At 40.4% G+C, this 27,841-nt stretch overlaps 1 protein-coding gene across 1 annotated transcript; it reads right to left on the reverse strand.

The window, feature by feature from the left end:
* Window positions 1-1,657: 1,657 nt before the first annotated feature.
* Window positions 1,658-25,815, reverse strand: LOC121694113 (protein ADP-ribosylarginine hydrolase-like). Its single transcript, XM_042074075.1, has 4 exons — window positions 25,560-25,815; window positions 17,847-18,190; window positions 16,735-17,098; window positions 1,658-2,221 (listed from the first exon to the last, which is right to left on the reverse strand). The coding sequence occupies exons 1-4, from the start codon at window positions 25,565-25,567 to the stop codon at window positions 1,819-1,821; spliced, it is 1,119 nt and encodes a 372-aa protein (XP_041930009.1). The 5' UTR covers window positions 25,568-25,815; the 3' UTR covers window positions 1,658-1,818.
* Between the last annotated feature and the right edge of the window lie 2,026 nt (window positions 25,816-27,841).

The raw sequence follows: 27,841 nt of genomic DNA on the forward strand, positions 1-27,841 counted from the left end.
ATGGGACTCATCAGACACACCTCTTTTTATAGCCACTGTATGCACACTGTCTTTTATATGAATTTAAAAAAGAAAATACATTATTTCATATAAGAAACAGACTCCTTTTTTTCAATACCGCCCAAGCCATATGACCTAGTGACTCCAAACCAATGCAGAATAGTTCATCAATAGCTCATCAGACACACCTCTTTTTTTAGGGACCACCGGTTGAAAACCCCTGTCTTAGAGAAGCTGTCTGACGTGGTCAGCTGAGGGCCGTGGGGTCTATCATGTGAGACTGATTAAGCGCCTCCACCGTGATCGACTGGCCCCGTACCGACCCCTGGCCTCAGCTGAGGGCCGTGGGTACTCGGACACTGACTCTGTGGAACTTGGTGACAATGGAGCTGTAGCTCTAACACCGGTCACCGTGCAGCCTTCACCGGAGGTCACCGCCGCGACAGCGGCGCGCCCACAATGCCAGCGTCGCGTCCCAGCCAGGTTCATGGACTGACGTAGGGTTAGACTTGAGTCAAGGGGACATGGACTAAGTCTCAGGGGGCTGTGTAATGAACTGAGCCTAGCTGGTTATGACTGTGCTCCCATGATGCTGTGCAGTGTGTGTATGTGTGTAATGTTGATGTTCTAAGCCATGCGGGATGACAATGTATGTCCTGTCTGTCGTGTTTATGTTTACAGTTGGTTACAGTGTTCATAACCGGGTCTAACTAGTGTGTGTTTTAGATACAGCCTCAAATAGATGTTTAGTGCTGGGGCATAATGGCCAGGTCTGGCCCCGTATTATGTGTTTGTGTGTTCAAGTGTTGGTTCAATAAAAACCCTTCAAAGACAATTTCGCAGTTTGTTACAATATGCTACTATTGGTCCACACTCTGATATCTCATTTACAGTGCAGGTTAGCTAGCTGCAACTCAGTTTCAGCATAACATTTTGAGTAGGCCTTGAAGTCAGCCTTTGTTCAGGTCTGACGATTATTTATTTTGGACAATGGATTTGTGGGTATTGAAGTTTATTTGAGCTGCGTGAGACACTGTGTGTTGCGTTTGTTAGTTAGGACATAGCTCCGCGATAGCAGAGTCAACTCTACTTTCATTTTGACATGTCAGAGGTATCTACAACTACGTGTTGTGTGACGGTGCGTTGATGCAAGGATAATTGTCTTGTCGGCTATTTTTAGTTAATAAATAAAACTAAATTTGAAGAAAGAAAGGTGACCTATGGTACATACGGCCATAGGCATGACTGGTGCAGTTTTGCATTCACATACCATAAAGTTTCGTCTCCCTCTTCAACCTAACTTTCTCCTTGTCTTCCGATGATTGGAGCTAAGTAGCCTAATCAATAATATGTTAGCTTTAATGGCGACCTAGCTAGCAATGCATCATGACCCTAAATGATTTCTGTTCAGCAGTTCGAAATAGCTGTTTTCTAACCAACGCTCATTAAAACGGCAACCTCACTTCATGTTGATGGTCATCTTCGACTGTGTGCAGGGGGTCGTTGTCACGCTTGAAAACAGACTGGCAGATCCATAGACTGGGCAGATCAGTCACACACGCAGAGGCGCAAGCGAGGACCATGGCGGATAAGTTTTAATTTTAAACTCTCCAACTTTCGGCATCTAATAGGCTAAGCTAACTATTCCGTCAGATAGCTTTTTGTGTCAAAAGAAATACACTTGCAATTTAAAGCACTTTCAAGCACTTTTCAAACCTTGAAAACGCAACATTAAAATTCAAGCATTTTCAAGGATTTCAAGCACCCGTACAAACTCTCAAACAAATAGATAATACAGCATCATGCAGAATCCTGCCATCATGAGAGTGGCAAACCCCTCAGCTTGTAAAGCTTATCTGCCACATTAGATAGGCGGCTGTAGTACTCGAGCTTTTGGTAGTTTTTGGGGGGCACGTTGTGAAACCCGTAGAGGGCACCCCACCAGGCAGCAGCAATGGCAGCAGTGGAGTCACTATCACCTCCGTGGAAGAAGCCGTGATTGGCCAGCTCAGTCCACGAGTCCCTAGCCCGCAGCAGTGAGTCGTAGGCGATCATGGGTGCATCGTGTCCGCTGGCACCGCCTGTTCCATCGAAGCTGACTGACCTGTAGAAATTCTCCCTCGCCGTCACTCCATAGTCATCTGGGAACTGGGCTTTGCCAGTCCCTTCAAGGATTCCTCTATGCTGAAGGTATTTTCTCCAGCTGCCCCCGAAGTAGTCCCTAATATAAAATTAAGTGTAAGATCTTACAATTAATCATAATGTATACTAATAACAGTACAAATAACATCAACCTAATCAACGCCAGAAGGTCAGGTGTTTTAATGGAAGATAAAACTATGCAGTTAGCCTAGGTGAACCCAGACAATCCTGAATTTGAATTTGTCAATGGTATCCTTTACAGACCTACAGATCAAATTAAAATTGGCTACCACCCCAGCTACTATACAATGGCTGTTTTAACCCAAGTCTTTGGATTAAACAACATCAATCATTTGTGAATTTGCGCAAATGCCACACACTTTCAAACATGTCTGAATCCAGGTATGTGTGGTTGAAGGTGCTATGTGGAATTCCGAGGACTTGTTGTCTTGAACCAAGCCACATGGCACTCTTCCACTGACTTGCACTGTATTTGATAGTGTCCCACATGGTACAAAGTCATATTACAAATAGGGCTGGGATAAACTATTATTTTTTAAACGATTAATCTAGCTTTTATTTTTTCGATGCATCGATTTATCTAACGATTCATTTTTTCAGTCCGATTCGATTTCGATTCGATTATCTCCCTGTTAATTGACTAATAGCAATTTATACATGTTGATTTACATATCTGAATGAAAAAACATGAATTCCTTAACATTGCAATATATGTTTATTGCTTAAAATTCCAAAATAAAAGACTACACAAGTGCAAAGTAATGTATTCTTAATCAGAGGTAGCATTCAATAAAGTTCAGAAGTGTATAGGTCTAATTGAGTGCCACTTTAAGACGTTCCTGAGGGAACCCTTGCAATTGTAACACTTAACACAGTTAAAGGCTGCTGATGTGTGGATGCAATTCATAAAAGGTGGTGCCAAGATGGCTGCCGTGTGAGGTGTGTTTCTGACGAGCTCCTGCATTAAATATATGAACTCGAAGATTATTCATAGAAAACAACATTAACAACCTCAAAACGAACCATTGTTACCCTAGAGTGACATAATACTGCAACCTAATGCAAAAACGCGACTTGAAAAGAATGCATAAAAACGGTTCTACCAACTCGACCCCACCATGTAATGCGCTGATAGCCTCGTGTCACGACTACGCTGCTAATGCTATATCAACAGTAGCTGTAATGACCAAAGACAAATTTCCCTCTCTACCTATAACCCCATGCAAATCTCCTGCAGCTAAAAAGGCTTTATACGGAATGGAAAACGATTCGACACAAGACAATGTTGTCATTGCCACTCTCTCTAAACTTATCAACGAGAGAGCCGATTCTATTGAGATGCTAGTCAGCGTCAATTCGAAGAAGATAGATGAGAACTCACTGAAAATAGAGGGGCTAAAAAAGACACTTGACTTTGCATGTAACGAGATCAAAGATACTCAGAAGGTAGTAGCGGGCGTAAACACTCGTCCCTTCTCACTCGTATGTCCTGAAACCTGAAGATGGAACCTGAAAATCTATGGCTTGGCAGAAGGCAAGGAGGAGAACGTGATGAATAAAGTTGTAGAAGTGTGCCGCGCCGTCCTCCCAGACTCAAAGATTAAACCTGAAGAAGCAATCGACGTTGTACATCGTCTCGGGAGCAAGGGCGCGGGAAGGTGGGTGCTGCAGCACCCCTTGCTTTTTGTCAATATAGGCCTACAAATTCGCAGTTTGTCATTATATTTGTTGTCAAATAGGCAAATAGCAAAAAAGGTTATGGATAGCTTTGCATATAGCTATCCATAGATTAAACATTATAGTCTAGCTATAGAAGTGAAAGTGACGTGACTCGCTGAGGAGAGACGTTGCAAGCAGGCTAGTTGACTTCGAGAAAAGAATATTAGGCTACAGAAAAGAATATAGGATTTTTTTTTCCCTCCCGGCAGACAGTAGATTCAGTGTTTAAAATGTAAATGCAAACTAAAGGTAGGCTAACTATGCATATGACCATCCAGAGGCTGCTGATCTGTCAAAATGATGAAGATCAAGATGGTTTTATTGTTGCTGCCATTATTACCACAAACACTAATTGATAACGAGACCATGGCGATTGTGGGTTATATCTTGCCTGCTTATTAGGCCATGCACCTGTTAGAACTCCGTGTAGCATGCATACTGCCAGTTTCCATATACCATCACCGACTAGTCCGCACTTGGATATATCGTTGGATTGTGAAAAGCCCAATTTCGAATACCAAACGACAACAGATGAGGTAGGATGCATCTTTTGCAATTAGTCTTTGGCAAGACCACGACCTCACGTACGGCTCAGTTTCTGTTAGTGTCAGGCAATGTGGCTGATCTAGCCCAAATCCACGAACCTGTTGCCTATCAGTAGACATGTCATCTCGAGTTCCACGACAGCTTAGCTAGTGCCACCGAAATATGACACGGAAATCCTTTCACTATTGGAGTCGCTCAGATAGAAACCGCTGTAATTGGTGGTTAGGACACTTTTGCTGTGGAGTGGAGACGCCATAAGTTAGGCTACTCAGAAATTGTTTGCCATTGTAGGTCATTGCAGCCTAATTATATTTTCAAGCCAAACATCTCTGGTGTGGTTTTGACAATCAGAAAAGCAATATACTGAAATAGTTTAATGATGTAAAGTCAAGTGCATGTGCTTCTATGGGTCTGGTGTGTGTGCGCGCAGTTTTTATTGATGAGTCGGAGTGGCAAGTGCTGCGCATAGTTGCAGTGGAATGTGGCTGTTCTCGCTCTTAGGTCTACCAGAGGGTCTACTCATACACGGCGCTGAAATGGCGTATTTAGCTGTCATACCATGCTAGAGGAGAAATCGTCGGACATCCATTATTTTGTTATTCAGCACCCCTGGTCAAAAATATGTTCCCGCGCGCCTGCTCGGGAGGCCAGTTCAGAGCAACACAAACAAGAACACCGCCACGAAACCCAGACCAAGAGGAGTAATTATTCGATTCGTCCTCCGGTGCTACAGAGATTCCTTATGGAAGGCTGCAAAAAACCACCCTTATCTGAGGGACAACAACCTGTGGCTAGCCGAAGATCTTCCACAACCAGTCAAGGAAGCCAGACTTCAGCTCTGGCCATTGATTAAGAAGGCGAGGGCAGAGGTAAAGTCGGCCTACTACGTTGGTGCAAGAGCCTTCATCGAGGGAAAAGAGCTGACAGATCGCAGATGATGCCGTCTGCATAGAAGTGCTGCGTCACACGAATTCGCCCGTTGCTGCATGTAGGTTTTGTTTTAGGCTACAGTTAAGAGGAGGCCTAACTGCGTTGAACTATTAAACAGTCTGTTTCTCCTCTGTAATAGTGACGTGAAGTTGCACATCATGTGCTAAAAAAGAGGGGAAATCCGGTTTGTGTGTTGGTTTACAGGTGACATTGGTTCATATGCCTTAGTGAATTAAGGGTTTTCTCATAGTGAGGTACTGTTACAGGTGACATTGGTTCATATGCCTTAGTGAATTAAGGGTTTTCTCATAGTGAGGTACTGTTACAGGTGACATTGGTTCATATGCCTTAGTGAATTAAGGGTTTTCTCATAGTGAGGTACTGTTACAGGTGACATTGGTTCATATGCCTTAGTGAATTAAGGGTTTTCTCATAGTGAGGTACTGTACAGGTTGCTCTAAGTAACAGTTTTTGATACTTTTCTCATATTCTAAGAAGTTTTATCTCTTAAAGCATTTCTTTGTGTATAGTTTCCTTTAACGCCAGGGGATTAAGAAACGTAAAAGCGTAAAGCCTTATTTTTGTTTGCTAAACAGCATAATACAAATTTTTGTTTTTGTCAGGAATCTCATTCAGTTGTAAATTATGTTAATTTCTGGAGAAGCAAATGGGGTAATGATATGTGGTTTGCCAAAGTCCTTTTAGGCAAGTCCCTCCACTCGGCGGCCATATACCAACGTTTTATGGGCACTCATCGGGCACAGTCTTTGGGTCGAACTGCGCGTGCGCAAGGCTTCACGACACCAATCTTGCTCCAGCGGCGAGATCACAACACATGATTGGCACGATGTCTTCACAACACACCATATGATTGGCTCAATGTATTCACATCACACCACATGATTGGCTCAATGTATTCACATGTCGACGTTTTGCCGAGGAAGGGGTGGGATATGTGTAGACAACGGCCATATTGGCGTGACAAACTAGCCCTATGCATTTCTATGGAGTATTTTTTGAGTGCTGTGTCTCCACATTAGAAAGTCTCTGGGTTTGCTAACTGTAGTGAAAGGTCTGCAGGGGTTTTGACCTTGAAGCATAAATTTAATGGGGATATTCTACACTCAGACCCTAAAGGACTTTTATTATGAATGTGTATGGGTACAATGACAACACAGAAAATGTGCAGTTATTTATGGAATTAGAAAATAAACTTAAATATTGGTCAGCTAAATTCCCAAATGCCCACATGGTAATGGGAGGGGATTTTAATGAAATCCTCAATCCTGCTATTGATAGATTTCCACCTGGTAGTCACACTAGAAATGGAAACTTTCAATTTGGTGGACGTATGGAGAAATAAGTTTCCTGATGCAGCTGTATTCACCTGGAACAACAAAGTTAATTCTAGATTATCCTGCATAGACTTTTGGTTGGTCTCTAGCAGCGTAAATGAAGAGAATATTCTAGTAAATATCTCACCATTAGGGCTTTGACTTTTGCCCAAAAATCATATTCGAAGTTTGTTTGTTTATTAATATTAAAATTCGAATATGTATTAATAATATTTTAACCATTAAATGTCTTCCGTAAGACCGATATTGGTATCAAACTTAAGTTCTATTTGTTCTGTCCACCAGAGGGCAGTGTATCAGTCAATGTCAATAGACTACGTGCACGAAAGGCTGAGTAAATGCATGTGTCAAAATTGTTATTATTGAGCATAGGGCTGGGCGATACAACGATAGCGATATGTATAGCACATGTAATCGATATCAATAAAAAATACGTTAGATAGAACATTCATAATTAAAAGCACCACACACCTCCTGCCTTGTGTTGTCTATAAATAAAATAGGCTAAATATATCTTGCATTGTAGTATGTCAAACTCTACCAGAGTAGGCGGTAGAAGTAGGCCTAACGTTACCTCAACACAGACTCTCCTTGCCCCGTGCACTCTCTCTCTCTCTCCCTCTCAACAGGCGCATCCCTCCTCAACATGCACATGTAATCCAAACATTAATCGTGCAAGACGACTGGCTAAATTGCTATTAAATCCGGTTAGCATCATTAGCACGCTGCACGAATTTGTTCAAAACTACTGCATTCAAATTGACTGCTAAATTCTAATCATCTCAATCCCAATGCAAATGGAAAAGTATTTTCCAAGACTCAAACGGGCCTGTCCCAAGGAGAAAAAGTATTCAACTGAAACTTAAACACACGTGGGGAAACTGAACAGTCTAACCTATATGATAAATGATAAACTAGCAAATTAAGCTAACGTTACTTTGTTTACAATATTTCCAGGCTTCAACCAGTGCTGCTTTTCATTCAGACTTATCTGCACATTTATTTATTTGAGTGTTTTAAATGATTGTTGTGCCATTTCTTTTCCCTGTTTGCTTTGATTGATAACTAAGGTGATTAAAATCAGAGGAAGGTTAAGTTTAAAAAAACAATGTCTATGTGGGAGCTGCTCACTACTGTAAGCGCAAACCAGCCAGGATGCTAACCTACAGGAGCCCAGATGGCCAATAATAGCCTTGCTAATGAGCTCGCGATTTCACTTCAGAAGGCGTGAAAAAAACCTCGGAATCTGAATTGAAAACAACGTTTAGGCTACAACCAAATACATTTACAAAAAAATATTTCCATAGGCTACAGGTTCGAATATTAAGAGATCCCTAAAATTCGTTCGAATATCTTTAATTTTTAAAATAATCGAATTATATTCGAATAACGAAGTTCGGAGTCAAAGCCCTACTCACCATGTCCTTTAAGTGACCATAAAGCGATTTTTTTATCTATTAACTTACTTTTCTCAGACAATATCTGTAAAAAAGCCAGTTATTGGAAGCTCAACAACTCCCTTTTGGGCTATGAACAAGTGAAATCTAAGATTTCTGGTTTAATTTCACATTTTTTTAGTAAGGCCACCGTTGAAAATTCTTTTAGTCTTAATTGGGAGTTATTTAAATATGAGTCATCCAAATATTTAAAGGTCTCATCTCATCGTTTTTTCATTAATTTTGCAGTGGTCTGTAGTATTGATGAATGGCCTGTGAGCCGGTTTTGGTGAAAAAAATGCTGTCCTGCGTCTGTTTCATGCTGTTCTAGTTTGGTGGGGAAGGTGGGCGGGGAGGAACGACTGGATTTCGCCTCTAGTCATGAATATTAATGACATGCTAATGAATTCACCTCTGATTGGCTAACAGTACTGTGACGCTTCCTCCAGTGCGTCCTCATCCGATTCTGCCTGTGCTATGCTCCATATTCAACTTTACAGTGCTAAAACCTGGCTAAAACTCGAGTCAAAACTGTTGCATAAAATGTCTTCGGAGATACAACTTCATGTGTTTGATCCTAGTATTCGAGTAGGAAGAAGAACCGCTTCCCGATCGTTTGTCGGTGAACGTTGGTTTAATAGAATGGTAACAATTGCCTGTCAGCTTAAAATTTATCCTAAAAGAGGTAAACGTTTGTGACAATCGTCATCTTGCTTTCAAGTAATAAACAGTTGGAAACGTTTTAAAATAAAGACCTATTTCTTTACACAGTCAAAAGTCTTTGCAATCTTCCTAGTAGATATTTTATTTCACAACACAGGTAAGCACCCTAAATGCAGTTCAGCCACTGACCTAGCCTGCTAATGCTATCGGAATAGCTAGATAGTTATGGTTTGAATTACATGATACTATCATTGAAAGACCACTTGGTCATAGCCCAATATATAGATAGATCTAAATGCAAACACGCCTACCTAGCTATATTTTGCTGGAATTGTACCAGAATGCCTACAGAAGCAGAGAATCTGTGCTACAAGACTTCTCCGGTAATGAGAACTATGGCTTTGATAGCCTGACATTGGCAGAGGTTAGCCTACTCAAGTTGTTTTCTGTCACGTATGACAGAAAAAGTAGCCTACTATAGGAATCTTATAGTATTTTGGGACTAAATATTACAGTAATCTTATAGGAATACTATAGTATTTGGACATACTATAGGTACTATAAGACTACTATAGAAAAACTATAGCGGTTACAGGATATTATAGAGTTATTAGTAGTACTTCTACAGTATGTCCCAATTTTTCCTATAAGATTACTATAATATTTTGTCCCAAATATTATAAGATTCCTATACTACTTTTTCATAAGGGGATTGCTCATGTGGTTAGAAAAATGGGCAACACCAGTACCCCTGTTGTCTGTATGACCCTGTACCCAGGATTAGAACCAGTCTGCCTTAGCATAATGTACTCCCTTCAAAATGCACTTAACATTCGACTATGACGACTATGGCCCTCTGTGAGACAGAAGATATGAAAGGTAAGATAAACCTTTAGCTTAAAAGGGACAAAAACTGATGAAACTCCTAAAACAAATATACAAAACAGGTCAATTGTCTATAAACAACTTTATTATATTTACATACAGCAGTAGTACTCAAAGTGTGGTCCGCAAGCTCTCTCAAGTGTTCCACAAGTAGATGTGGTAAAATATAATAGATGAGTTGTTTGCAATATTGAACCAACTTGTATGTAAATCCAAACAGTTCTGCAACACTGATGTAACCTATGCCAGTTTAAATCATACGAATCCTCTGACACCATAAGCAAGGTGCAAAGACAATAAGCAAGGTGGTTCAGTAAGAAGGCCTATTGTGTAATATACTGTTGAAGTAGGTCTACTGTTTTTTTTTTTTTTTGCTAGGTGGTCCGTGAAACACTGACAAATAGTAATATTGCAGTCTATTAAAATAATGCAAACACAAAACAAGAACATCCAAACTATGCACAGAATTAATAATGTCTTCTTTTTGCCAGATGATGCAGACATTTGGCCTACAGATCCTTTGTAAGATAGTGCTGGGATTATTTAGGGAAAAAGGTCTGAGTTGTTGTTTTGGCTTGTATTGTCCTGGGGATCCGAAGGGACAACACACAAAACACATTCGTTGGCTGTGATGATTTTATAACATTGCTCTTTGATTGCGCTGGGCCATAGGTGGAGCCATCAGGTGTTATTGTGGAGATGTCGCTTTCATCCTCCTCCTCCTCTTGATCAACCCGAGGTCTTCTAGCTGGCCTTGGATGAACAGGCTTGATGGCAGTAGAGGTAGCAGGCCCCCATGCCCATGGTGTATCCAAAGTGCTTGTATCAATACTCATACTTTTCATGAAGTATTCTGTTTGGGTACCTAAAGTAAATAAATATGTATTACTGTCAAGTTACAAGATACTAATAGTACACAGGACATTCACTATCTCACAAAACTGTACTGGTACAATGGAAACAAAAATATTTTAGTGAATGTGGTAAGGTGTATGATGTACTAAGTAGCACACCCACAAGAAGACATTCGGTAATATCAATTCTATCTGTTATGCAATTCATGGGTTTCATCAGGTCCATTTACACAGGTGTATTAATCAAGCACCATGCAGTCTGCATTCATAATCGAGGTGCTTGATTTTATACACCTGTGGAAAGTGACCTGAAGAAACCCATGAATTGACTTTCCAAAACATTGACGAGCACATAAGAACCTGTATTAGCCTACTAGAAAAAGACTTCTAGAAACTAACTAGTACAACAATAAAAGTTAGATCACAAACCTCGTCCACCTCTCACCATACATTCACACACCATCTTAAGGACTGGCTTTTGAGCATACAAAAATGTGAGCACTTCTCATAATACATTAATGTTGGTCTGCCTCTATAGTTTAGCTGTCCTGTAACCCATGGTGTATGTATGATAGATAGATGGATAGGTGGTTACTTTATTGATCCCTTAAGGGTTGTTTGGCTGTATGGTTATATGTCTTATGTTTTAAATGTTTTATTGGAGCTAGTATTATGGCATTATGTTCTATTGCTGTATGTCAATTGCTATGTGATTTAATATGGGGTTTTTTTAGCCACCATGTGCCTAGTATAACATCTTGCCAATGGACTACATTTGAAAATTAGCCTGCTGGCTAACACTGGCACATTTACATAAATGTTGATCAATGTGCACTGTCCTTTAAATAAATAAATGAAATGAAATGAACCTTTGCTTCTAACGTGATGACCTAATGTAGGCTAGAAAGCTGTGTAGCCTGACATGAGGATGTGCTCTGGAAGACATACACACTAAGTAAACAGCAAGTAATCAAACAAAACATCATTGTATGTCAATGTAATAATGGCAAGAAGACATAAATTAGACTGAAGTGTAAATACCTGAGCTCTAGTGATAGCAAATTAGCCTAATAGTGCAGGGGTATTGTGTTTTTGATTTTCCCTGTTTAGACTAGAACAATACCCGTACTTAGTTGAGCATAAAATATTGTTGCTAATATTATTATTTGTGGTTTAACGCTTAGGTTAGAAGATTATAGGTTCAACAAGCTAAATCTCTGGGTGGTGTGGTCAGTTTCTTATGAGTGTAGCTACACCAGGCACGTAGCTAAAGCATTCGTTCGCGTTATGTACTGCAACAATTAGCTTCCAATAGGCCTAATCAATGGAAGTAGCTACACCTGGCGTGTTAGTAGCCTGTAGGCTACGTTCGGGAAAATAGACCATTCCTCTAATGGATTTTACCAGAGTCCTTCCTCTTAGGCATTCTCTGATTTTACACGTCGCGAACAGAACACTTCAGTTACGTGCCTGGTGTAGCTTCCTGTAATATAGGCTAGCCTAAGCCTAGCTTGTACCCTTTTCATGCATGCTAACGTGAAGAATATGAACATGCTATTTTGTAACAGACGTTAGGTGGAAAAGTTTATTTGTACTTACAGCCTGTGAGCTGGTGGTCGATCGTCATGACGGTACAGAACCAGGTTTTCAGAACATCGATGCAAAACCACTTTCTAAGGCAGTGAGTGTGGTCGAAATGATTGGAACACAGAACTAATGTTGCACTACTTCGGTGGTGGTGTTCCAATGATAAATCCCAACCATTTCTTCCTCAACTCATGTTTCTAAGGCAAGACATGCAATAAAACAGGCACGACTTTTTTTCCGCCATGTTGGCAACTTGCTGTTAGCTCCTACTAGCTGCAGAGAGACAATCCCCTAGCCGCAAAATCTTCCAGTCTTCCTGTAGGCGGTCACAAGCCAAGGTGGGCGAGGCCATGAATAGTCAGTTTCCCTTCGGCGTCATTGGGAAGGGCTCTTTCTGATTCGCTTGTTTTTCCGTGTATTTTCTTTCATTGGCTAATGCGGGCAATGGGGGTAGAAGATCATTTTCACGTGCAGCATGCATATGCAACTTGGAGTGAGCTATAGTATTTCAAAAGTAACAAGTATTAAACGGTTTCTCAGTGAATGTGACCTTTAAGGAAATTTGGGAGCGACCTGGCCAAACATAGAACGCTAGAGGAAAAAACATCATAGTAACATTTCTTTGCTATCTCAGCTCCAGATGCCTTAACAGAGGATGACAAGGTAGAAATGATCAAATTGCAAAAGAACTTGGATGAAGTATATAAAAGGAGGGCAGAAGGTGTTTTCATTAGGTCGAGAAGACAGTGGCTTGAGGAAGGAGAACAAAATTCCGCTTATTTTTTTAAGCTTGAAAATACCGCGCTAAGCTTAACACCATCGATCAAATTAACATATATGGTGCAGTAACTGATGACCCAAAACGCATCTCTAAGTTTTGTTCCACGTTTTACCAGACCTTATATACCACAAATTACTCTGAAACAGATACTTTAAATTTTTTTAATTTGCTAAAGAATATCCCCCAGCTGAAGGAGTCAGATAGAGATACTTGTGATTCTCCCTTATCTCTTACAGAAGTCAGTAATTGCATAAGCCTTCTCAAAGACAATAAATCACCTGGAACTGACGGTTTAACATCAGAATTTTACAAAAACTTTTCATTGCAGTTGGCTCCTTTCTTATTGCAAGTATTTAATGAAAGTATTTCAAGCAACACTCTGCCTTGGAGCATGACTCAGGGGATAATAACTTATACCAAAACCTTGTAAGGACCTGCTTTATATTGATAATTGGCATCCCATCTGTTTATTGAACAATGATTATAAGATACTGGCTATTATTTTAAGATGATCAAGGCTATTATTTTAAGAGGAGTTCTGCCCTCTATTATTGATGAAGAGCAATCTGGGTTCATGCCCAACAGACATATTACTGACTCAATAAGATTGGTCTTAGATTTACTTGATTATTCTCACTTAATTTCAGATAACAGTCTTATTTTTTTCTTAGACTTTTTTAAGGCTTTTGATACAGTGGAACATAATTTTCTTTTTCATTCACTGAAGAAATTTGGTTTTGGGGATTATTTTTGCAATGTCATCAGAACCCTATATGAATAGAATGTCCTATATCGCCCTATTTGTTCTTGCTGGCAGCCAAACTTTTGTGCACTCATCTCAAGTTAAGCAATCTGCAGGGCATCACTATTGCTGATCGAACTATCACTATTAGTCAGTTAGCGGACGATACAACATTGTTCTTAAAGAATAGCTCTCAAGTTCCTCTTGCCATTGATATCATAAAATTATTCACTAAGGCTTCAGGTCTCCGTCTGAACTTAAAAAAATGTGAACTGTTGGCTATAAAGGATTGTAACGTTGACTCTATTTCAAATATTCCTGTGAAAGATTCTGTAGTGTATTTAGGTATTACCTTAGATAAAAATGACTCTCAAAGGTCATCTGTTAATTTTAAAGACTAGGAAAAAGTTGAATCAATGGTTACTTAGAGACCTTTCTTTGAAAGGCAGAGTCTTATTGTTAAAGGCAGAATGGATTTCTAGATTAACTTATGCTGCACTCTCTCTCAGTGTTAACAAGCAAATTTGCGATGCTATAGACAACATTTTATTTAACTTTGTATGGAAAAATCGTACCCATTATATGAGAAAGTCAGTCTTAATGAATGAATACAGCAAAGGTGGCTTAAATGTTTTAGACTTCACTACGCTGAATTATACATTTAAAATCAACTAGATCAGGTGTTTTTTCAGATGTCCTAGATCATTATGGAACTTCATTCCTCATTCCTCAAGGTGGTCTTAACTTTCTTTTACAATGCAGCTAAAGTATTGACAAAATACCTCTTAAATTGGCTTCTTTCCACAAGCAAATGTTGTTGGCTTGGTCTTTAATTTACAAGCACAACTTCAGCCCCCATAAATTCTATATATGGAATAATAGATATGTCCTTTACAAAAATAGATCTATTTTCTTTAAAACATGGTTTGGTAATAATATTATTTTGTTTAACCAGCATGGCCAACTATATTCATATTCATATTTTACACGTATGGAATACCCATTCCTTCAAAGGAATTCTCAATTGTATTTGATGCAATACCATCGGGTATTATTTCACTCTTTAGAGGAATGGGGGTGAGTCCATTTCTCCCTACATTGAGCAGTGTGTGTGACACAAAGGAATATAAACAGAACTATTTGTATACTTTTCCAACAAGACCTTGTTACTACTCCTTGTTCATTATCACACTGGTCCAATTGTGTGGGGGACATCTGTTGGGGAAAAGTTTGGCTTTTGCCACAAAAATTCTTTTTGACCAACAAAGTTAAATAAATATCTTTCAAAATGCTACATAGATTTTATCCTACCAATTTTTATTTGCAGAAATTAAAAAAAGACATCAATGTCAATTGTTTTTTTGTGGGGTTGAAAGAGAAACAATTATTCATTTATTTTGGCTTTGCCCTTATTCAAAACTTTTGTGGAGTAAGCTTACTCGTCTCATCATTGATTCCATTCATTCAGACTTTAGTTTGAAATGGGAGAATGTCTTGTTTGGTTTTTATGAAAGCAGAAATCTTGCCTCTCATTTCTACTTGATTAATTTATTAATAATATTAACAAAATACTACATTCATACAAGTCTAAATTTCAGAATAAAAAAAACAATTTTACAGAATTTGGTATAGACGTTAAACAATATATAACAACAATTTCTAGCAGTAATAATAAGAAGGCTGTCAAAACACTTTTTGTGCATTACAATGTGTTTTTATGATATCATTATTATTTTATTTTATTATTATTTTTGTGCAATGTACATCCCCCTGGCGTAGTTTGAACAATGCTTTTGTACTGTATTATTGTGTACTCTTTGTATACTGTTTGTATACTTAAATTGATCTAATAAAAAAAAAAAACATAACGTAGTTAGTTCAAATAACGGTTCGTACTTCTCCTTGGGACAAGCACTTTTGAGTCTTGGAAAACACTTTTCCATTTACATCGGGATTTTGCAAACATTCAGTGTCAGAGTCAATAAAATGAGCCCTGCATGAGTAACAAAATTGACAAGCAGCTGTAAGTAAGCATGCTAAACTCGACATCCAAACAGTATTCTAACTGAGATATTGCTTGATTGAATAACGTAACTTAGTTTAGATTCCTCAATGTAGGCCTACTATGTTGTGATATGACCTTAGTAGAGTTAACTTTAATGCAGCAGTTTTGAACAAATTTGCGCAGCATGGTCACGATGCTAACGGCACACAGCTGCGTGCATCGCGTTGCTGGAGACGCATCCCATTCACTTTAAATGGGCTCACGTGATCCGTTGCCGAACTGAATTGTGGGTCCGTCGCGTCGCGTTTCTCCCGCTGCTCGCGTTGAGGAGTTCAGCTGTTGCTGCACCGACAGACAGCACCGGCCAATCAAGCCAATCTACGGACGGCACCAACCAATCACATTACGGTTTTACTTCAAGTCATTTGCATAGCTACCGTCGGGAACACCCACTGGAATGCGTTGATGGAACGCAGCTGTGTGTGGGAGCCGTAAGTGGATTTAATAGCAATTTAGCCTAGTTCTATGCAATGCTTCTATGTGGCAACAACAATCCTTCAACAATCCTGAATATTTTGTTAAATGCACATGCAGAGGAGGGGCAGTGGGCTCGTTACGAGAGAGAGCAGGCGGGGCAAGGAAAGGCTGCGTGCGTAAAAAGTGCAGCTCAATGAAAGGATTTTATCTGATCTTTAATTTAAATAGGCCGGTTTTGATTTCGTGGCGCCCCGCTACAGATTAATCAATGTATGGGAAACACGGAAGGTGTAAAATTAAAAATATTTGGCTGCACACCTTATGCTTGACAAATCGATGCGCATATTTTGCGTCGAAGTATTTTTTGCGTCGACGTCATCGATTACGTCGACGCGTTGTCCCAGCCCTAATCACAAAACAGCTGGTTTGCATGGTAACTTTAGAGGATATCTAGGCAATATAATAAAATGGTTGTTTCTTCACATTCTATTAAAATTTCTAGACATTTTAAAATGTTAAACTTTTAACATTCAAATATATCATGACAAAATATACAGTCTCATGAATTCCCTTTTCAGGCTGAATTCTCACCAATGTTTCAGGTTTTCTTCAACACAATAGCCCTCCTGCTGCACATACTCCTTGGCCTTCTCCAGCACCTTCATCAGACCCTGGCCCCAGGCCTCTACCCGTGGTGCGCCCCTCACCGCGTAGGCTGTGAACAGCGCAGCGGCCAGCGCCCCCAGGTAGCCCGTGGGGTGGTGGTGGGTCATGCGGCCGCTCTCCACACTCACGGCCACCAGGAGGCGCTCCTGCTCAGGCCTGGGGAAGCGCAGGCCCACACACATGGCCCTCATGGCAGCACCACAGCCCCCACCAACTTTGCTGAAAGGGATCCTCCAGTCTCCCGCCTGGTTTGCCTTTAAATAGACAGTGCTTCTCATGCACATGTTACCTGGAGATGTGAAAGGGTAGGGGTAATGGTTTTACTACACTGTTAAAGCAACACTGTGCAAAAATTGTCAATGTTTGAGGTATAAATCATACCAGTATAACAGACTGAAATCGTCTAAACCTATAGTGGAGGGGGGTCAAACTAAAGATTATACTGAAAGATGACAAATGTTTCTGTACTAAATAACCCCCTCCAACAAATTGGTAAAAGTCAAAATGTAGGAGGCAGCTTGGTATCATTACGATTTCCCAGTGATTTCAAGTGCAGTACCTCTACTGTAGTCTGGCTACCTACAGTACAGCAGTGTCCACTAACATGTAGTGAAGTCGTCTATATTCCTGACATTAATGATATAGCCTACAGTTCACCCCTTCACGGTTCACGTCACAAAGCTTTCCATCCCATTGAATTGTGAGCATGTGAATTGACTAAAACGTCAAGAAAACATCAAGAAAAATGGCTACTTGTACTACTTTTTCTTGGGCTTGTCAACCAGATACCAGCCATATTTAGCGAGCCAATGAATCTCTGGCCACTTGTTAACATCTTCTACCCATTCTGTCGTCAGCTCAGGATTAGGCAGACAATCTCCATTAGCTAAGACTAATTTATTAAGATTTAATATTTAATACTAGGCTCTGGATGTTTACAAACATTGAAGGGATCTATTGGCTAAATTCTGATCTCACCCAATGAGTTGAGGTTTCATCAAAAAAGGCATTGACAACATTTTTTATCATATTCTTACCTGGGCCCCTGCCATCCATATCATCCATACACTTTATGTACTTTTTGACCAAGGTGCCATACAAGTCTTTCACTGATGCGTCTTTGCCAGTTTCCGCTAAGGCTACAGCTGTTGCAAGGTGCATGACAGTGTCGTCACTAATAGGAAACTCCTTAACATCAAGGTTCTCCAAGCCCCCTCTCGCTGCTACCTCCTTATGGATTTTTTCGCCATCTGGCTCAAATTCCCAGTTGCCACGGTTGTACCCCAGTGCATCTCCAGCTCCACTCAGGATCATGCAGGCTTGGTATCTTTCCTGGAGAGGGGATTTCTCAGCCATGCTCAGCTTGCTTCTTAAAAATGACCTGTTTAAGAAGAGACATTCAGTAGTGACTAATCAGTCAGTATCAGCGGCAGTATCCAATACTGCACATTAAAGGTGCAGTCATTGAATGTGCAGGAAGTCACGTTTATATTTAAATTAATTAGCAGAACGGGGATTTTTACACTGTACTCCCTGAATGGGCAGGTAGGAAATGATTGCTGAATGTGACAAAAACTGTTATGAGCTTAAATCATGGACTGCACCTTTAAGCTTTCAAACATTGTCGTCTGACACTGTCTAATGGTGCTGTCATTTAACAAGAGAAACAAAGTAAACAAGAGCAGTCAAGGGACTGCAGATCGCTAGCCTGGCCTTGCCTTCCTACGTACTTCCGCTCGATTTTCATCTCCCTCCACGACTCCGTCTGGCATTCCGGCCATTGGCCTCGCTCGCAACGAGCAATTTGACCCCGAGCCAATCAGCGAGCAGGAGGCGGGAGTTGTGAGACGACGTTGAGATTCTGCGCTGTGTTTGAATTGTAGTCCACTCCTCGCTTCCAAATATTCAGGAATTGAAGTCCGAACAAAAGTGTTTTTACAAGAGTGTTTAACACATTTTATTTCGGGCAAAGATGTCGTGGCCCTACAGGATTTGGGAAAAGTTTGATTTGCATTGCGCAGTAGCCTTGATATTAATTAGCCTACAGCATGTGCGGCAGACCCGCTATGAGCGAAGCGGCGTGTTTTCAATGATCACAGCTGATATCTGAGCGCCGAGGCTATTTGCTCCCGTGTTGGGCTTTCCCCTGTGTCTTCTGTTTTCCCGGCGTGTGTGTGTGTGCGCGCGAGAGTGTTTGTGTCTCCCTCTCCCTCTTGTTTCATGGAATGTGTCAATAAGTTCCAGGGAATATTTAGGGGTTCGTATATGGGGTTCTAAGACGTCTAGTAAGTTTAGTCAGAGTAGAAGTGGATTACGTGCGAGTGAGTTGTGTTGCGTTGTGTTGTTGGCCGATGAGTGTGAATGACGAGTGATTGAGACCATGATTTATCAGCGATCAGTTTGTTGTTTTGTAGTGAACACCTCCTGTTGCCCGTGCACTAGCCTGTACATCTATAGGAAATAAATGACCAGAGTTTTGGAACGATATATCAGCCTCCCTGTCTCCTAACTTCTCATCTGCGTTAGGCCTACAATATGTTATCTTCAACCTTACTGTCGAATAGTAATCTGCAATTTGCTATTCTTCCACTAACTCTTAAATTTGTATCGCAAAGCCGGCATCGGTAGCCTACAGTTCACCCCTTCACGGTTCACGTCACAAAGCTTTCCATCCCATTGAATTGTGAGCATGTGAATTGACTAAAACATCAAGAAAAATGGCTACTTGTACTACTTTTTCGTGGGCTTGTCAACCAGATACCAGCCATATTTAGCGAGCCAATGAATCTCTGGCCACTTGTTAACATCTTCTACCCATTCTCTCATTCTGAACATCCATCTTGTTCGCTCTGGTGGGGAATGGTTGTTGTATACAGCAGTGCACGCAATTCCTGGTGAGCGTTGTAGTGTAGCTTACTTCATGATCGAGCTGGCGCATAACATACGTCATGGCCAAACGTTAGCGATTGGGTGAAATCAGAACCAATCGTTTCAAACTTCTACAGAGTCCACGCATTCAGCTTGCAAACGTTCGTCAATAGCCGAGATCCCAGACCCTTGTAGAAGCAAAGCGTACCAAGGGGATGGCCAATGGCCAGTCTAGCAGATCGCTTGCAATGTTAAAAAAGTCAAAGTTCCAGCCAGGGATGGATTACTGCACGGGCCTACCGGTCCCAGGCCCAGGGGCCCAAGGGGTCAGGGGGCCCTGAAGCCCAAGCCTTTGCATGGAATCATTGCCTCAATATCAACAAATCAGGATGAAGGCTATGAATCTGATTAAATTTAGTATTTGGGCCCTTAATGCATCTCAGGGGCCCTTAATACATCTGGGCCCTTAATGCATCTGGGCCCTTAATGCATCTCAGGGGGCCGAAAGTTCATAATCCGCCCATGGCTCCAGCATCCAGATCCACAGAAGGACCGAGATGCTGTGCCCTGCTTGATATGGTGCTTAACACAGTAGACCATGTGTATGAATGCAAATTTAATTACTAGGCAAAATCATATATATAATAACCATCTCAGCAATAATTTTTAAAATGCCAATATTAATTTGTATGCCGATGATAATCACCTATTGTTTTGCACCTTCACTTACTGCACTTACTGAAACATACCAGGTTTCATCATATAAATACTTGGGTTTTATGTTGAAGGATGACCTGTCTTTCTAATAGCATGTCAAACAACAGCTCAAAAAATGTTTGTTGTTGTTGTTGGCTGAATGTTGGGTTTTTATTCTAAAAATAGCTTTTGTTTTACACAGCAAGCTAGATAAATCTACGTTTTACCTAATTTTAGATTAATGGTGATGTGCTTTATAGACATATCTCCAAGACAGTGTTACAGTCATTAGACTCTGTGTATCATTCAGCACTGAGATTTATAACGTGCAAATTTCTCTACTCATCATCACTGTATTTTATGACATGGTTGGTTGGCTTTCACTTTATGTAAAGAGACAAATGCACTGGTTGATCTTTGTGTACACAACAATTATTGGTCAGCTTCTTATATGTCTGCACTAAAAACTGAAACTGGGTACAATGTCTGCCAGGTCTACCAATGTCTACCAGGTCTGTTTGATGATCCCTCAGTAAGATCAGAGTTTGGCAAGACAGCCTTTAGTTATAGTAGGCTACATGGAACACGCTGTAGAAACATTTAAAACTGGAGCTCTTCATCTCATTAATAGATTGTGTCATTTTCCAATCAATTCTATCAATCTGCAGTGTTTCCCATACATTGACTTATTTGTGGCGGCCCACCACAATATCAACATTGACCACCACACAATGATTTTCCAGGTTGTACTAAATTGTGCTTAAATCTGGTTAGCATCATAACCACACTGTGCTAATTTGTTAAAAACTGTTGCATTCAAGTTAATTCTGCAAACTAACCACCACAAATGGAATTCAATTCTCTAGGAAACACTGATCTGTCTGTTCATGTTTTTAAATTTGGTATTGTTTCAGTTTTATTTGTGTATGTCACTGTTGTCATTGCTGTCTTGGTCAATTGTCTTTTGTTTAGTTTTTTCTGTGTGCATCCTTCTTGGCCAGGGCCCACTTAAAGAGATCTCAATATGTTCTATTCCAAATAAAGGTAGGTAAATAAATGAATAAATACAATCATTTAGCTAATGAATACCATATATTGCCTAGGCTACAGAACCTCTGGTGGATGAGTGCAATGCTCAGATGTGGGTTCACACACAAACGAGGAATCTGTAAATAAACTAGATGTACCGCATAGCGGTACAAAATATGACCGCCGCTCAGTCCTGTACATCCATTCCGCGAAAATAAATCACACTTCAATTTGTCTCCATCTTTTACTCCATCCCCCACTCTTGAAACTTTTGTGTATGCTTGTTTGGCATGCCTGAGTGTGTGTGTGCGGCTGCACAGAAAGTAGCCTACTTGTGCTGAAAAGGTGAATAGATTGTAGAATAGCCAAAGAAGATGTAGCATTGTTATAAAACCTTTAAAATCTCTAAACAATCACAAGTAGGGCAGGTCATCACAGTTCATCCATTGCAACTGGATTGATGAAAGGTCACTTACACATGTAGGCTACATTGTATTTGGGAAAAGCAAAAGGTATCAGCATAATGTTATTTATTTATTTATTTATTTTTTATGTATTTATAAACAAAAACATCTCTGTCAGTTCCATGCCGTTTTCAACAGCTATCAAAAACAAAGGTCATTTTTGGATGGATGGATTTTTTGTGAATGTTTCTTCTTCTACATAAGATTTTAGTCATCTTTAGTTCATGTAATACTTTATTGTCAATGCACAAATTAAGTAACAGTAGTCTGAAACGTTATTGTTAATGCACAAATTAAGTAACAGTAGTCTGAAACGAAATGCTGTTTTACATCTAACCAGTGGTGCAAATAACTGACATGTCCAAATGGGCCTTGATGAAATGCGTCGCTAGACTGTTCATACACATTTTAACGGGCCAAAGTTGAAGAGCTTTTGTCCGTTATTGTTCGTGCAAATATAGGCTGATTCATGTTCCCTTGCATTGTGTAACTGAGGTCCATGGCTAGTCTGGCTTTCATCAGACCAAGCTCAATCTTTTAAGAAATCAAAAAATAAATAGCGGGCAGATCAGGCTGGGTTCACCCAGCCTAGTCCATAGGCACCCGATATTGTTTAATTTTCAGATTGAGATATACACGCTCTGGCTATTCTAAATGCAAAAATGCATTAGGGAGTCATGACAAAACTGTAACTAACAAACTAGATCCTAATAGAAAGCTGTTAGCTTCCCTAAGCTACAGGTAGGATTATAAGGTAGGCCTATTTACAACATAAATTGTCAATAGGCTATGCTGGCGACACAAATAAAATCTCCTTTGGAAACCAATGGCTTACGACTTACAGTATCAAGCGGACTTAAACTGCCATATCGTGGCGAAAAGTTGTAATAACATTCACGCAGTTCCATGAGTCAAGGAAAGCGCGAATGAAGTAGCCACTTCTAAATGGGACCCACTACACAGTAGCTTAAGGTGTGTTGCTAAAGCAGCCATAATGAAATGAAGGTGTCATTGTTTGGATACTTCACACACACGTGCTTTTTAATTTCACAAACTACAACTACCAAGCTGGAATCAAAGCACATCGATTCCCCTCTCACACCCTGCACGCACTTAAAACAAAATAAACAGGCGTCTCAGTCTCACGCATGTATAGGCAAAACTGTATCAGACCGGTGTAACGTTGGTAAATCTTCCATTGCACAGAATGATTTTGTAGCACGTGCAATAAATGACAGTCGAAAGATACAAACAGTGCTGCTATCAATTTGCTTGGTATAACCGCATTTATAGTTTTCTACAAATGCAATCAATCAAATGGGCCTCCATCACTCAACCAACGCTAACGGTAACATTACCTAGGTCCTTATTGATATTACAAGATTAACGTACCTGCAGTAAAAACCAAGCATGTCCGATAAACATCCTCACTTCATCCTCACTTACACTTCATGTGAACATCGTCCTGTCCTTATTAGATGTTGGCTGCGGTAAATTACAGTCCTTGTAGAAAGTGTCCATTATTTTTTCAACCCACTTTTAACTTCCAAAAAAATTACGTCTCACTGCAACGATGCGCCATCTAGTGGACAAACGACTACTTATCGCCAATACTGAAAATGCAGCCATGATGATGATGATGAATATTTTGGCTTTCTTTTGATCCTATTGAATTTGTAATTATGTATCGGCCGTTCTAATACCGATAGTATGTGGGTGCCTGTGTGTGTGCATGTTTATATGTGTGCACCGCCATTTACAGGCCAATGAGTGTACAGTCACTAAATGTACACATAACCTAATTTTTTTGGCCCCCCCCATGGATGAAATTCTACAAAACTTGGCATACCCCCAGACCCCCAGAGAATGCCAGGTCAATCATACACATAAAATTTGGTGCAGTTCTGAACATCTTAACTGAAGATAGGGGCGATTAAAGCAGAATAATATTGCATTTTCATTTTTTACCGGGGCGGGGGGGGGGTGCAAATCACAAATGAGTGATTATGAGCCAGGTTGATGTGGGCCCTTGAGACCAACATACCATAAAAGATTCACATTGAACTGTGTCTGCCCTACCCTCCTTTCGGGGGGTCCAGTCCAGCGGGGGGGCTGCAGATGAAAGCGAAAAATGATGGTTCCATGCTATCCATGTGGGGGTACATGCCCACCAAGTTTTGTGTACCCCGGTCTTTCAGTGTCCCGGGAATCCTTGTTGGTGTACGTCACTAAATGTACACATAAATTATTTTATTGTAAGGCCCCCCATGAACGAAAGTACACAAAACTTGGCATGCATTCAGAGGGTGTCATAATGATCCTACACTTTTAATTTCGTGCAGTTTTGACCTTGTCAGCCAGAGATATTGAGATGAAAACACCTAATTTTTTGCTTTTTAATTTTTAACTAGGTGGCGCTATACATGAAATAAGTGGTAATGGGATGGGTTGACATGCCCCCTTAAGACCAACATACAAAAAAAAGGTGGACCTCCTAGGCCCTACGGTTCGAGATATTCACAGAAAACTGTCTCCGGCCACCTACAGGCCAGTTGGTGTATAGTAACATAAATTAATTTATTGTGTGGCCCCCCATGAACGGAATTCCACAAAACTTGGCGTGCATACAGAGGGTGTCATAATGATCCTACACTTCCAATTTCGTGCAGTTTTGACTATGTTAGGTCACAGATACCTTCAATTACACCACCTCATTTTTACTTTTTTGTGTTTAACTAGGTGGCGCTATACATGAAATGAGTGGTTATGGAATGGGTTGACATGGCCCCTTGAGATCAACATACAAAAAAAAATGGTCCTCCTAAACCCTACGGTTTTCGAGATATTCACAGAAAACTGTGTCTGCCCTACCCTCCTTTCGGGGGGTCCAATTCAGCAGGGGGGCTACAGATCAAAACGAAAAACGATGGTTCCATGCTATCCATGTGGGGTTACATGTCCACCAAGTTTCGTGTACCCCGGTCTTTCAGTGTCCCGGGAATCATTGACGGAAATTTGGGCATGCAAAAAAAAAAAAAAAAAAAAAAAAAATCTGACTAAACCTATATGACCGCCGCTTCGCTGCGCGGCGGTCATAATGACTAAACCAAAGATGACCAACTCATTTAAAATTATGTTAAATGAGTTTATTTTCGTAAAGATGTTTACAATTTTTACCAAACCCACTTAGACTATAATTGATTTTGCGCTGGCACGTCACTGGTCCTACCATCTTGGATGGAAAAAATATAGCCTACGTTTTGTCATAATAACCGATCATATTTGAAAACGAAAGTCAATTCAAACTCAGTAAACTCGGTTTGATGTCAATCTAGATATTGGTTGATGTTTCTTTCACTGTCGATGATTGAAAACGAAAAGATTAAAAGGTACTTCACTTTCACATTTAGTTAATTGCCCGACCGGTTTAATGTTGTCATGGTGTTGGAAAAGGGCTACAGTCGGCTACAGCGTGTCTCTTCTTCGTGGGCTACCGTCGTTCAGTTAATGTGAGTTGGAGTTAAGGCACTTTCAGTTTCAAATATGATCGGTTATGATGACAAAACTTGGAGCTCCCTACCGGAAGGAAAGAAGTGCAGCAGAGATTACTGGAAGCCAGACCGTTCTCTCCCCTGTGCCTGCACCCATTTCTCCATTCTAAAATGTAGCCTACATCCAAAATTGCTTACTTACAATGCCATTGTCCCCACGCAAGGACTCACATGCGCGCTGTCGGCAAGTTCGTGAAGGCTGTGAGTGAGTGCTGTCCTGACTGTAAAATCGTCAAGTGAGGGCTTGCTCACAGACGTTCTGACAGTAAATTGGCATCTATGCAGAACTTTCCCAAATGAATAATCGACATTTCATAGCATTATGATGTAAAAAAAACAGGGTTATCCAAAGGGTAGGCCTATGCTTGAAGAAATATCAGGAAACAACTGCAAACACAGGAAACAGGCTCATTTCCTTAAAGGGAAACTTGGCAGGATTTCCCCCTCTGCTGGAGAAATTGTGCATAGCCTACTATTTCAAACTGGGAAAAGGTAACGATATAGCACATGGATTTGTTTACAAGCTAGCGAACGGTTAGCATAAGTTTGGCAGAACTATGTTACTAGGTAAGAAACACGATTTCAAACGAGTTTCTTGTTTCTCACTTCTCTTTCCAGGATGGTAGTCTCAATGTTGCAAGGTTGGTTTTCGGCCTGGGGACGCTAGGCGCAGCGGGGAAAGTCACCATTTTCACCAGAACAGGTCATTTAACCATCCAAATGATTACTAAACGGGTTTATTACGTTGACATAGTTGCCAAGTTCTCCTTTAAACTTCAAGAGGGTCTGCTGCAAACTGGCCATGAGAGTGGAGCTCCATAGGACGGAAGTACTCACGTCCACTCCAAGATCCCGCCCCCCGACTCTGCCTCTGATTGCAAGGGGGTTAGATTCGAGTGTCAAATGTCAGGCTATTTGACGTTCTGAAATTGAAACTCAGCCAAGGTGGTAGGGTATTGCCTATAACAATCAGCGAATTGTCCACAGAGTAAAATCACCATGCAGCATGGTGTCAATGTGCACAATAGGCCTACAAAGATGAAGCTCTGCAAAACTCAATAAAACTGCTCTAAAGCATAATTTCGCTAGACATTTTTGCCTATTTTAATAAGGTTACAAAATGTTTGTTATGTAGAGTTAATAAAAACTCTGCTCCAAAGCAATATCACAATATCTCAATATCTCAATATCACCATTTAAGCTTGTTGTGTTTCATAATGGTTTATTAAGCTATGATGCAGAATTTCATAAATGCTTGTGCAAATAAAATCCTAGCCTATCTGAAGTAGCCTATCTGAAGTTGGGCTAATGCATACCCAAATTAAAGGCTAAACGAAATTGTAGGGCATTTTGATGGGTTTAGACCGGATTAATCATAATAGCCTAATGATTCACACGATAGATTAATTAAGTTATAGATACAGAAAATCTGATTAATTTATAAGTGTTGCCACCAAGGCTGTACTGGAGGCTTAAACACAAATAAACACAGTTTATCCACATCTGAATTTTCAGAAATAGAGTCTATCCACCTCTTATTAGAGTTTATCCACCTCTCAAAAGAGTTAATTCACCTTCTAACATTCAAAAATCACACTGTATACCACATTCACAATATATACACTCATCAACACTCTAGGAACCATTTAAAACCACTGGTATTGTTATAAACATTGGACAGTAACCTCCACCATCATCAAACAAGTTCTGAATGCTTCTTTAAAAAATCCAATACCGAATATGACAGTCCACCTTACCGTGATCACAGAATTCATAGTTTACCCACCTCTTATTTTACCACTACACTTCTGGCACTGATGTGGCAGGTCTTCACGTCGATATTAGATACTGTAGGCTAGAGTTTTTCATGCTTGACACAATCATTTTAATCAATCACAATGTTGAATTCAATAGCAAATTCTATTCTAAATGCTTTGGAGCAGAGATAGATTTTAGCCCACATGGGTGAACATTGTTTTATTTCCTTTGACATACAATTCATAATAAACATTTGAAGTTTTATAATTGACACAACATTTTGAGAGCAAGTCATTATGACTGGTCTGTGAAGCAGCTTATTAAATTGAAACTGTGTCGCGGTGAAGACAAAGTAGTGTGGCTGTTGGAGTGGAAGTCACGTGTTTCCGTTTTAGAGTGGAGCTCCACTCTCCCCATGGTCTGCAGCCAGACCCCTCTTGAAAACTTAAGCTGAAACCCAATCTCTCCCCTCACTGCTTCACGGAATTTATTGTGCGTTCCCGGGAACTTTGTGAGGGCTTAGGGCTGTCCCAGTGCGAAACTGTGAAGTGCATGAGTGTTCGCTCACACCCTTTCTGTGCCCTTTCCGTAAGTCGGCATCTATGCAGACTTTACTCAAGGGAATTACCAACAATTCATAGCGTTGTGACATGAAACACTGGGTTA

Source organism: Alosa sapidissima, chromosome 2 (genome assembly GCF_018492685.1).
Source record: "Alosa sapidissima isolate fAloSap1 chromosome 2, fAloSap1.pri, whole genome shotgun sequence".
In the NCBI taxonomy this organism is placed as follows: Eukaryota; Metazoa; Chordata; class Actinopteri; order Clupeiformes; family Clupeidae; genus Alosa; species Alosa sapidissima.